The 12,752-nt window shown below is 48.5% G+C and overlaps 1 protein-coding gene across 2 annotated transcripts in view; it reads right to left on the reverse strand.

Moving 5' to 3' along the window:
• Positions 1-2,854: 2,854 nt before the first annotated feature.
• Igsf9b (immunoglobulin superfamily member 9B) overlaps positions 2,855-12,752 on the reverse strand; it is a 50,157-nt gene continuing 40,259 nt past the window's right edge. For both annotated transcript variants that reach the window (XM_042674941.1, XM_042674942.1), the window contains exons 19-20: positions 6,056-6,177; positions 2,855-3,063 (exon numbers count right to left, since the gene is read on the reverse strand). In XM_042674941.1, the coding sequence (XP_042530875.1) occupies positions 2,855-3,063; positions 6,056-6,177 (331 nt within the window). The remainder of the gene's footprint in view (positions 3,064-6,055; positions 6,178-12,752) is intronic.

Below are 12,752 nucleotides of genomic sequence, written 5' to 3' on the forward strand. Positions count from 1 at the left end.
ATACATACACCAATTATGTTCACATTCCCAGCCCAACATGTGCTTATGCCCAACACTGAAGAGTATGTCTCTGACACCTTTACCCTCCACCGATGGGCATTGGGGACTGTTATCTGCCAAATTCCTTTGCAGGAATGATTGGAATATCTCCCAGGGGAGGAGAAAGGCTGCTGGCCTCAAAGGGCCCTGTCACAAGAAGGAAATCCTCTTAGAAGGAGAATGAGTCTGAGGCCACTGAGAGATGAATAGACCTTGGGACCCTTCCTAGCCCTAGGGACACCACAGAATAGCTGCTGTCTGGTGACCAGCAAAAAGCACAGCTCCTACTATTTGGTCTGAGGTAATGGGCACTGCCAAGGCAAGCAAGAGGCCAGAGTTAGCACAGGGCCTCAACAAGCCCAGCCCACAGGGTTTTACTCATGGTCCAAGATACCATGATAAGGAAGCAAAGCCTTCCACTCTGTCTTCTCTTCTTCTTTTCTAATCTCAAGGCTACAACAGCAACAGGGCCAGACTTCCCACAAAGGTTGAGTCACAGTTGGCTAAACCCATAGCAAAGGCCCAACAGCCTTAACATTCCACATTTACATCCCATCCTGGGACCTAAGGCTAGAATCACATGCTGTAGGGGAGTCAAGGCCTCGGGATGGTTTGCTATGAGCCTCCAGATCCCACCCTGACATTTCAAGTAGGCTTGTTCCTGACACCCCTAGGAGAGATGTCCATTGTGGCACATTGGTAGGGGTAGTGCTGCTGTTCCAAGGAATGCAAGGAGTCACACAACTGTACCTGTCCACTTTGCAGAGCTGCTGCTCAGTGGTCAAGCAGACTCCAATGCCTCGAGAAGTCCACTAGCCAGAGGGTACAGTGCCACCCCAAGGGTATACAGTCTTAACTCCCAAGCAGCAGAGACTCTTCCCTCTACATCTAGAAATGAGCAGCGGTGTGGCTTACACGGTGCAGCCTCAAGTGTGGATTTGGTTCCCTAACTCACTAGGAGAGAGAAGGAAGCACCAGAGCCTGGCTAGAAGAGGTGAAGTCCACCTCTCCAAAATGGAAGCTTCTATAAGGAACCAGCTTCCCAGCCCACACCTTGCCTAGGTCATTGAGCAATTGCCATGGTCACTGACAACTGCAGTGAGGCAAGCAGACCTACCAAGACAGAAGCACCAAGAAGGAAACATTTCAAGGAAGCTGGCCACTCCCCATGCTCCAGGCCAGGTCAGAAGGATGTTTTCTGTGCAAGTGGGCAGGTGGAGAGCAGGTCCCCACCCAGCCTCAGCCTTCTGCCCTGCTTTGGGGGCAGCACCATAGTCATACAGGAAGAGAGGGATGCAACTGAGCAGGGAGATGAACTCGCAAAAGCTGATAGGTATTACTAGTCTGAAACCAGAAGCAGGTTTGAACAGAGGAAGGATCAGAGCCCAGGGACCCACCACCCTCCATGTTGGAGAGGTGGACTTCATCTCTTCTAGCCAAGCCCTGGTGCTTCCTTCATTCCTGTACCTTAGCCAGCTCCAGTTTGTTCTGAGAATAAACAGCCCAGAACTCAGTCACCCAAGATGGTCTCCTTTCAATCTGATCTCCTGCCACTGGTGCCTGGGTCCTGGGAATGGAGAACTCCAGGGCCAAAGCAGAGTCAGCTGGAAGCACGTGGTGGAGATGCAAAGGATCTCTGCAGGAGGCTCTCACAAGTGGCAATTAATCAATGTGGAGAATTAGCTCCCACAAAAGGAAAGGAGGAGCTAACCCTGCACTGCAGAGCAGCACTGCGGAAAGTACTGAGCCAGCCAAGGTGGATATAAATAGAGCTCCAGCAGTTAGGTGCTCAGTCCAGCTGGCTCCACAGTGGGAGGCCTTTGACCACAGGGCTTTGGGCACTGGCTCCACCCAAAGGTACTACAGCTTGGTCATCTGAGCTTGGGTGTATGCTCCAGAGCTTTTGACCTGTGGCTAACATGAGCCAAACTGTGGAAGGAAGAAAGATGCCAGTCTGGCCTTACACCTGGGCCACTTCCCCCCGCCCTCGCCCCCAGCAAATCGAGCAATGAAGACTTGTGTTTAAGACTTGTGTTTAGTTCTATGGTAACTCATTGCTGTACCCCCCAAAGCCGGCAGCTTGGTAATTATGACAGAACCTCATTTCTACTCTAGTGATACGAATCTAGAGAGCACAAAAGTGAATTCAGCTGAGAGGCATGAACCTATTTCAGCAGGAATAATCAGTCTCTCAAGACCAGATAGAAGGCCACCCCACCAGCTGAGACCACACTGCTCACAAATCCCAGTTGTCCACTACCTGCCTCCTTCCTTCACTGTCCACATAGAGAAACAGCGCTTTGTTTCAATGTACATATATATACACATAGAGAAACCCACCAACTACATACAAGTGCATTTGTACCTATATCTATATATATGTGCAGTTTGGAAGATGGGGTGGAAGTCCAGCCCTCTCCTAAGACTCAGAAAACTGAAACAGAAGCAGAGGGCAGTAAAAGCCATTGTTTTCCTCTTCTTCACTTCCAAAGACATTTGAAGAGGTAAGAAAAAAGAAATCAACCTTATGAAGAGGGAGAGGAGGGGTAGAGACAAACGTCTTCTTGTCCCTCACTTGCCCCCTAATTTCTACCCATGGGCAGCAGGTCTGTCCCCAGCCCTCTGTCCTGTGGATAAGTCCAGCTGGACAGATCTGGGGGAGACCCTCTCACTCTGGCAGGAGCGAGGGCACACAGGTGCCACCAAAGGTCTGGGCCATCCCTTGGTTAACAGAAAAGGACAAAGCCCCGCACAATGTCCCTCCCTGCCCTCTTAGCCCAGCACCCTGCCCTAGGGACACTTAGAGTAGTTCGAGTCACAGCAGAGTGGCGTGGCCGGAGTCATCATGATCCACGCTGTTGATGATGGCCGTCTGGTCTTCTGGAAGTTGGCGGTGGCACAAGTCTGAAAGCCGGGCAAAGGGGTCAGGACGAGAGTGTCTCTTCTTCTTTCGGAGGCAGACAGCTTCGTCGGGCCACAGAACCTGAGAACTGGGAAGCTGCTGAGCCTGGGAGGCAGAACCGTCTACAGAGAGGGAACCAGACAGACAGACAGACAGACACACACACACACACACATACACACACACACACACACACACACACAAATACAGAGAGAGAGAAAGAGAGAGAAGAGAGAGAGAGGGTAAAAAGGAGGCTCTCAACCTCACCTTGTACATCTACCAGAGCTACATTCTGAGTTTCTACTGGAACACAAAAATCATTGAGTACACATGGACAATAAGACCAAATGGGTGCAGAGACCAACTTCCTTCACCACTAAGGCAATCAACAGCCCAACTCTGGACCCCTCCTTATAAGAAGCAAGGAAGGGGGCTGGGAAAGTGGCTCAGTGGTAGAGCGCTTGCCTTGCATGCCTGAGGCCCTGGGTTTGATTCCTCAGCACCACATAAGCAAAAAGAAAAAAGCCGGAAGTGGCGCTGTGGCTCAAGTGGTAGAGTGCTAGCCTTGAGCTGAAGAGCTGAGGGACAGTGCTCAGGCCCAGAGTTCAGGCCCCACAACCAAACCAAAAACTAAAAATAAAAAAGAAGCAAGGAAGTTGAGTAGTCATTTTTCTTCCTATAAACACATAGATCCCATCAACCAACCAATCTCTAGATATTTGTTTTGCAGTGCCTCTTGGGTACCAGGAATTGGAGCTTCTCAGAATGAACTGGGACTCCAGACATTTTTCTCACCCACCCCAAGCCATGGCAGACTTTCAATCACAGATGGCAGAGTCAGGCCTGGCCCCTTCTGGACCACCAGCACCACTTCTCTACCTCATGGCCCTTTGGGGAATGTAACGGAAAAGCTTTACTTTCTAGAAGTGTGATGGCGAGAAGGAAGAGACAAATCATCAAGACTTAAAAAAAAAAAATGCTAACAATGTGACAAGACAGATAAAAGAGGGCCATGGAACAGAGACATGTCACAGGGACACTGCTTCTGCTCCCTGAAGGGTTCACACCCAACTAGAGTTTCAACTTAGGAGCCTTCCATAGACCTGAGGGACAATTATTCCCATCTTAAGGAATGGCCAGCATAGACATGTCAAGTGCAGAGTAAATGTGGCACATTCTGGGGACAGAACCGAGGTCATAGAAAAGAGGCAGGAAAGATGGGGGAATTACAAAAGGAGTTTGAAATCTGTTCCAGTAGCCAAGGGAAGTTTTCTGGAAGGTTATAATCAGAAGTATGTGCACATGTATATACCCATGAAAGAGGATGTTTCAGATCCTCTAAAGGATCTGGTTGCTATGTGTGGAACACACCAAAGGAGAAAGAACCTCACAGGAGGGCAGGTATCTGGGAGATAATGCACCAGTGCAGGCAGAAGAGAGAGGACTCAGACTTCGGGGGAGGGGGTGTTGTTGCAGTAGACCACTCAGATACAGGGTTACAAAGATTGAGCCAACAGACTTTACCAAATGAACCAGATGAGCATCATGAGCGGAAGAAAAGAAGCCAAGGAGAAGCTGCCTGCAAAATGGGGCAGGAAGCAGTGCTAGTTACTACACTGGGGAGGAGTAGGAAGAAGCAGAATTGGAGAAGAGAACAAATGACTCCATCTAGGACATTGAAAATTTATATGAAAACAAGTGCATGTTCAACAGTCAACTGGAAATCTGAGACTCGACCTCCTAGAAGACACCTGGGTTAAGGACAGACATTTGAGAATCGTTAACACAGAACAGGCATCAGGATCACTGTCGTCAGAACAAGAAAACATACAGGCATCTACTGTGGCCTGCTTTGTAATAAGTCAATAGATTTTGCTTATTAACACTCACAATCATGTGCTACATAATGACATTTTGGCCAATAACGAACCATGTATACAGTGGTGGACCTATAGATGAACCCATATTGTCTTATCTGTGTAAACATACTCTATGAGCTCACTCAAGGGAAAAACTACCTAACAATAAAATTCTTAGAATGTAGTCCCTACTATAAAGTGACATGATGATATATACACACACACACACACACACATACACACACACACACACACACACAAACATACATGAGCGTAAGTTGAAATGGGTTTAAATCTGTTGAAAATGCAGCTTTGGGCTCCAATTTCTCACCCAAACCATTAAAAAAAAAAAAGTCATTATTTTGTCTTCTCTGACTCAGTATCCCCATCCATAAACTGACAGGAAACCAATGCCACCTGCTGGGTAAGTGATTCATCAGCAATTCCCAAGGAGATGAGGGCTTTCCCCTGCACATTTCTCCAGTGATTCCCAAGGAGATGAGGGCTTTCCCCTGCACATTTCTCCATAACCCTGTCTACAAAGAAAATGACTCAACAGCAGTCCTCAAAGATCTACAGAGAAGCTGCTCGGTTCTCCTCCTTGACAGACTGCCACAACATTCCTTAAGCCATCAGTGGAAACAGAATATTGGATAAATATCAAGGAATTTTCTAAAAGAGGGCTGAATTATTACTGCGCAATTTTAGAAGCCACGTATCAATGCTGGATAGACACTGGCCACAGTTCTGATAAAGAGGCTCATTGCAAGCTAAGTAGCTTTCTTTCACTTTATCTCACTGAGCCTGATCTATGCAACATATACCCTAAGCTCAACTGGAAGGCCTGACTCCTTAGAGGAGAAATACATAGGATATGGACATCTGCAAGGTGTGAAGAATAGGAGGGAAAAATACAATACTGTATATGTCATTCAAAAACACACTAAAGCTACATGATCTCTTCTCTAAAGCCCATATGCAGGTACACACGCCACCAAAAGTGGTCATTTCCTAGGGGGTGGAAATGAACTAGGAGGAAGGGCAATCAGATTCTCACCTCATCTCCCCCATTTTACATGAAAACCATGTGTGTGCTACTTGAAAATGAATGTATAAAAGGAAATCAAGCACAAGAGAAGCAGATGGATTCAATTTTAGAGAAAACCTAAGGCAGGGAGGGATCCTGGATCCAACAGTCCTCATGGTAAGGGCAGAGCAAGACCGAAAGAGGACCGGGAGCTCCCCCACCATTTACCGGATCGTTTCTTTGACTTCGAAGAGCCCTTGGATGACTTTTTGGGCTTCTTTATCCGTTGGTATTTCAGAGCCTCCAGCCTCTCAGGAGCAGCAGCATTCCCGGATGCAGGTGGAAGAATTCTGCAAAGGACAATTAGAGAGGCACAGGTCAGCTCCCAGATGAGGGAGCCTTCGAAGAGGGGCTGGAAGAAAACCAAAGAGCTGCCCACAGAAGGATGGAGCCCAGGCTGAGGAGTCCGGGGTGTCCACGATGGGTCCTTGACACCTGCCTTGCTACTGCTTCCTGGAAGGGAGAAAAGCCAAAACTCCAGCCGCAGGCGGCCTACCTCAGGTGGAAACCAACCTGGAGAGAAGACCCTGGGAAAGGAGAAAGAGACTTTAATAGTAAGCCCCATCACACGTCACCCAAGGCTGGGATGAGGAAGTGTCAGAGAAGAAAGACTCCACATGTGCCGTTTCCACAAATCACCAAAACCAAGACTTTTAACTGAAAAGTTAAAAAAAAAAAGGGCAGATTAAAGCTGGAGACAAAGCAGCTTCAACCCCAATGAACTGTCTTCCACAGAAGGGGGAAGTAAGACACCCAACACCCATTTAGATGGAGGCGACATGACACCCAAAGCTGGATGTGATTTCCCATCCACTTGCAAGACTCAGTCAGAACCTCACAGCAAATAGCAACAAGTGCTGGACATAGACCAGAACTTTTAGCAGGGGTGTCTACATCATTGCCCACAGACTCAGATTTCCTTGGTCTAATAAGAAAACAGAGAAGAAGGTGGAAGTGGATTATGGCACGTGTTCAAATCTACAGCCTCACAAATTCCCTTGCTATACAGTTAAGTATCCAGTCACAAGTACATAGATGCTGAAGTAGCTGGGAGAGGAGAACATATCCAGGCCCCTCTTCTACTACTTCAGTTATATCATGGATTTTGTCATTTGTCAGTAAGGACATGTGTAACTCAGGGAACAAAGGAGATCAAAGGAAACTGAGAAAAGGGCCGCGAGAGTCTTGTGCCTATTGGGAGAGAATTTTTCAAGAGTCATCAAAGAAGAGAATCTAGAAGACGTGTTGCTGAGGCCATTTCTTCTCAAAGTAAGCCAACTTGGAGCCTGAGGAATAAAAGGGAGAAAGAGAGACAGGGCATGCTTTTTTCCCACTAGTACTGGTATTAGCATATCAGAAGCACTAAAGCCATGTAGTGACTTACATCCCCGCCCCCCCCAACACTCCCCTCCATCCCATCACAATTGGGTTTTGATAAACCCTGATCTGAAGATGAAAAATCCTGACAAGAATAAAGAAGGAAGATCCCAAAGGTCAGTAAGCCATTTGAGATTGAGACCAAAAAAAAAAAAAAAGAGAGAAAGTAGGAAACACCATAGCCCCATCTCCCCAACATGGGATATTGAGGAAAGAAGGGACTTACAGCCTCATGGTAGGTAAATCTCTGGTCGCTGGAATTTCCGGCAGTAACTGGCAGAGAAGTGGCTTCCATCTTCTTTGATGGATACCATCAATCCAGAGCCTTTTAGTGCATAAAGTATTAAGTAGCTCCCCCAAAGTTCAAGTCAGACCCAACTTCTTCCCTCTCTACAGCCCCCTGCCATCAGTGCTGAGCATCCCACATGGGGCCATGTGTCTGTGCACACAGGCATACATATAGGCCACATAGGCAATTTGTCTCATAGAGTGGTCCAGCTCACATCAGAAGCCAACATGCCGGGTCCCCACTCCTTCCTACGTCCTCACTCCTTCCTCTTTTATAAACTCAAATCTACCCACAGACATTTACCACAGCGGCAGCTAGAAGGCAATTTGGAAGGTAAAGGATGAAAATAGGGTGGGAGGAGCCTGCCTTCCCTAAACTAGGAGAATGTGCTCACCTGCTTGTCAGCCTGGACCAAGGCTGCCTAAAAGGAAAACCATGAATACCCACCCACCCACTTTCCTGCCCGGCCTCTTTGGAAAAAATGACTTGACAGTGAGCAGTCTGTGGTCAAAGGAGGCAGATCCCTGAGTGACCCACAGTTACAGCTCAGTATCTGTTGTCCCAGGCCAACAGAAAGAGGTAGTGTTTTGAAACACATTTTCCTCCACCTCTTCTCAACTGGCTGGGAGCAAACGCCACGTGCCCAGTAAGATGCTGTGGATGGGATGCAAGAGAAATCCACTCCAACATACCACAAGTAGGAAATGGAGGAAACGCTGCAGGTTACACATGGACAGCCAAAGACTTCACCCAGCTGAGATCAGAACGTGGACAGGGTTCAAATGATCAGTGCAATCAATGTTCAGATTGTGCAAGAGGCTGGTAAAGGGAATGCCAGAAATACCCTGGAGATTCTTTAACCCAAGGAAAATTTCCACAGGAGTGGGGCGGAGGGTTAGATATTATTGTAACCATCAACATATTATTATCATCATCATTTTTTTTATCATTTTTATCATCATAATTTGTTTGCCACTTACCATGTCAGACACTGTCCTAGGTTTAACTACAATTGTCAATACTTACAGCAACCCCAAAAGGCAAATATTGTATTGACCCCATCTTCCAGATGGAGAGACTGAAGTTTAAAAAAGTTCTGCATCTTATCAAACCATCCAGTGATGAAGGGACAGAACAAGACTCTTTATATGAAGCTAAGAACTGCCCTTCCAATTCCTTCCCAGTAAATACAGGGGATGAAAGCTCCAATGGAACGAAAGTATGGCTTCATGCCAACACCATACCATACCACACCTAAGCAGTAAATCTATCCTGTCTGCACTCATTGCCAATCACTGGTGGTCTCTGCTCTCGTGTCCAAAATAGAGTAAGAAAGACTAGCAGTGAGGAGAACTAGCTGAGGTCATATCCTCAGACAAAAATCCTCAAACAATAATGATGCACTGACTAGAGACGCCAACTTTCCTTTGAGAAGCAGCCAAGCCTCTGCCTTTCTAGGACACCTGCTGGCCACCTGCTTTAGTGCCTGATGCAGCTCCCAGGCACTGCAATGTAGAAGAAAGACAACGCCTGAAGGTACCAGGACATTTGCCTAATGCCAGAGGAAAAAATAAAGCCAGTGTCTAGCAGGACAGATGGAAGGAAGGTGGACGGGTAAAATGGGTCTATTTTTGGCAAGTTCCAGAGAAAAGACAGAAAATATGTTCTATCAGACTTTTCCAACAGCAGGGCAGGCCCACTGGAATCAAGTTGCCTCCCTTTTTAAGGAAAGACACCACCCTCTGTCACTGGGACTAATCCCCTTTCTTGGGATACAGATGTTTTAGCCGGGAAGCTGGGGTAAAGAATTCCTTGCTGACTCTGGAGGAAAGTTAATGAGGTGAACCTGAGTTTGGCCTGTTCACAGCAGAATTCAACTGGGCTCTCCAAGTTGAGGTCTCAGTTCTCCTTCCAATCAGTCCAGATTTTTCTAAACATACAGTAGTGCTCTCAACTCTAGGGTACCCCTCCTTCTAGCAGTAAGGATACTAATGAAACATGAGGCCTCCATGCCTCCTATGCAGTTTTCTGGTTTCCTACTTCCCATAAACTCCAGTTCTCTGTCCCAGTGATGTTTCTTGACTCTCTGAAAATTGCCTAGGACTCAATATTTCTCCTCTCTTCTCACTCCTCTCTGCACTCTCTCCTCTCTCTTTTCTTTCTCTCCTCTCTCTTCTTCAAAACCCATGCAAAACCCCAACTACAACCATTTAGCCCAATAGGTCATATTTTCTTGGTATTCTGCTTATGTAGGGTAGCCAAAGAAAGAGGCAGCCAAGTGGATGCAGGCCAACCTCAGGACAGGAAAGTTTGAATCCATCTAGAAATTTCCTGCCCTCTGTGCCCTATGAGATAGCTATCAGCACAGTTCTCAATTATCCCTAACCAAAAGGCAGAGCAGTGGATTAAAAGCATGTTCCTCCTCCTCTTCTTAACTGCCTGAGACCAAACTCCAGTTGCCTGGGGAGTAGCTGTGGGTGGCAGGCACACTACCAACTATAACTCAGGACAGGTGAAATCACTCTGTGTACCCCATGAACATGCAGTCCACAGGTCAGGGTTTGACTAAGTGCTTGGCCTCAGAATTTAGGAAGAGCTCAAGTCCAAATGAAAGCTCCCTCCCCTGGTCCCCTGATAAAAGGAGGCCACAATCCTCCCATCCCCACCCTCCTCCATCATGGAGGTCCTGCTAATGTCTTAAAGGGGAAAGCGAATTAGAGACAGGGGAACTGGGGTGCTGCCAACATCAGAGGGGAGTTGAGTGGATAGCTCACACACACACACCCCTGGCCTCCAAACAGCCCACAGAAGAACAGGTCGACGTAATACAACTCTCCACATGGAGATGGGAGTTGGGAAGAGGGAGAAAAAGGGGAGAGAGAAAGAGAGAGAAAAGAGGAGGGGTTGGGAAAATGACACAGGTATAGGCAGAAGGGAGCAGGAGAGAAACCAACGGGAAAGGAAACAGATAACGCACATAGACAAGAGGCGTCACAACTTCTCCAAGCAAGACCGAGGGGGACACATGCAAAGGCACGGCATGAAGACAGCAGCTCCGCAGGGACTACCGGATCCCCATGGCCCCAGCAGCTCCTGCACCCCAGGGAGGCTCTCAGCAAGCAGGAGAGTGAGCAGAGGCGCCTGTTTGTTGTCTAGCACCATGAGGGTCTAACCCAGAGGACTATGGAAGGATCTGTTGTTCTAGGCCGGGCCCGGGAGAGGAAAACGGTCCCTTGTCGCTGCCCCTGGTTTCTGGGTTTGCCACAATAGTGATAGGATGACTGGTTTCCCTCGGATCTGGCAGGGTGTAGATATTAGAGGAAGAGGAGGGGTCAGTGGAGTTGGGAGAGAGTGGAAGGGACCAACAAGATCGAAATGCAGACACTTTCCAAGAGCTGGTCTAAAGCTACCATGCCCCTCCAGACAAGGAAAGGAGTCTTAATGGGGACAGTGGGGAGGATGGGGAAGGTGAGGAGTGGCCATTTTCTCTCCTGTGCAGCATCCACCCAGAAGGCTGCAGGAGGCCCTCAGAGCCGGTGAGCTCACAAACACCATGCTTCTACCAGCCTGGGAGACTGCAACATGACACACAGACGGCCTCACGGTGAAATTCCTGGGCCTCTTGTGCTATGGACAGTTTTATTACTGCATGCAGGAGGTCAAGCAATGTCAAAGGAGTCCTCCTCTTATGGGAAGTCACTCTGCATGAGATCTGTGGTCCTGAGTTAGGAAATGCAGCCTGCTGGGGAAGGAATGTAGCTCCTTTTCACCTGAGGAGATTGAAGACTGTATCTCCCATCCAGGCCCACAACATAATTTGTAGGTTCCCAGAAGCATGGGTAATGGAGTTTTGTTTTGTGTGGGTTTTTTTTTTTTTTTGTCAGTTATGGAGCTTGAACTCAGGGCCTAGGCGCTGTCCCTGAGCTCTTTTGCTGAAGGCTAGTGCTCTACCACTTTGAGCCACAGTTCCACATCTGATTTTCTAGTGGTTAATTTGAGATAAGAGTCTCACAGTCTTTCTTGTACATGCTGGGCTTTGAACCCTGATCCTCAGATCTCAGCCTCCTGAGTAGCTAAGATTACAGGTGTGGGCCACCAGAACCCAGCTTGTGGTTAAGAAAAGAACAAAGAAAAAGAAGCATCTTTGTGGGTTTATATGAGAGAGGGGGAGCCTGTGATTCCTGTGCCCCTTGAAGAGACTTGATGCCTCCGATAATGGCCATATTCTTTGGGCATCTATCTGGAAAGGAGTCAGGCACAGCAGGGCAGGCTGGGGGCAGGGGGGGGGGGAGTTCAGTGCTGATCTCAGGGGATTTCCTCCTCCTGCCAACTAGACTTCCTTTTGTCCAGGGAAACTGGCCTTCTTTTAAGGGGAGAGCATTCCCAATCATCTTATCAATGTGGACCTGAGAACCAGGCCACATTCTAGCCCTGTAACCACCAAGAAGAGGCTGCAGAGGCAAGGAGCGTGGGAAAGTAGGGACACTACTGTCCCAGCCTTGTCATGAAAACTGTAGACCATCCAATCTTGAGGAAGACCGAGATGTGGAAGGGAGGGACACTGAGTTCCTTGAGAGAACCTAACACCAAGGGGGCTGAGGGACCAGAAACCCCAGGGGATGAGTCTTTGGAGGGTTGCTAGGAAGGAAGGAGGCAGTAGGGCTAAAGTTGCTGAGGAAACAGGGCAGAGATGGTAAGGAGGGGGTCCTGGATTCCAGTATGGGCCCAGGTGTCTGAAGGCTGTGATGCAAAGCTGACTGGGGGGGGAGGGGACATTGTACATCCCTCGGGGTACATGCAGGGTCCTGAGTCCCCTGGGGGAGTTCTGGCAGCTCTGATGGGGGATCTGAGTGGAAGCAACTGCAAGAAGGCTCTGGGAAGGGCCAGAGGTGGGCTGGGAGGTTCAAAGCTTCGGCCAGGTAGTGCCCAGGTATGGCCAGCAGGCAGCTGGTGCAGTTGGAGCAGCGTGATGTGGGGAACCCAGAAGCCATGGGAATCGAGGAGCAACAGCTGCCCCCACACACACACGGGGCGGTGAGGGGATGTGGCTTGGATCCCCTGTCAAGGAAGCGATGGCCCTGCCAAAGCCCCATCCGCCTGCCCTCCCCCGCCCGGCCCAGCCGAGGAGCTCCCTTACCTATTGAGCTGAGGAGAGGCTTGTCTCGACAACACTGCCCAGATAGCTGAGATAATCAGAAA

Source organism: Dipodomys spectabilis, unplaced genomic scaffold (genome assembly GCF_019054845.1).
Source record: "Dipodomys spectabilis isolate Male_0828 unplaced genomic scaffold, ASM1905484v1 ptg000023l, whole genome shotgun sequence".
In the NCBI taxonomy this organism is placed as follows: domain Eukaryota; kingdom Metazoa; phylum Chordata; class Mammalia; order Rodentia; family Heteromyidae; genus Dipodomys; species Dipodomys spectabilis.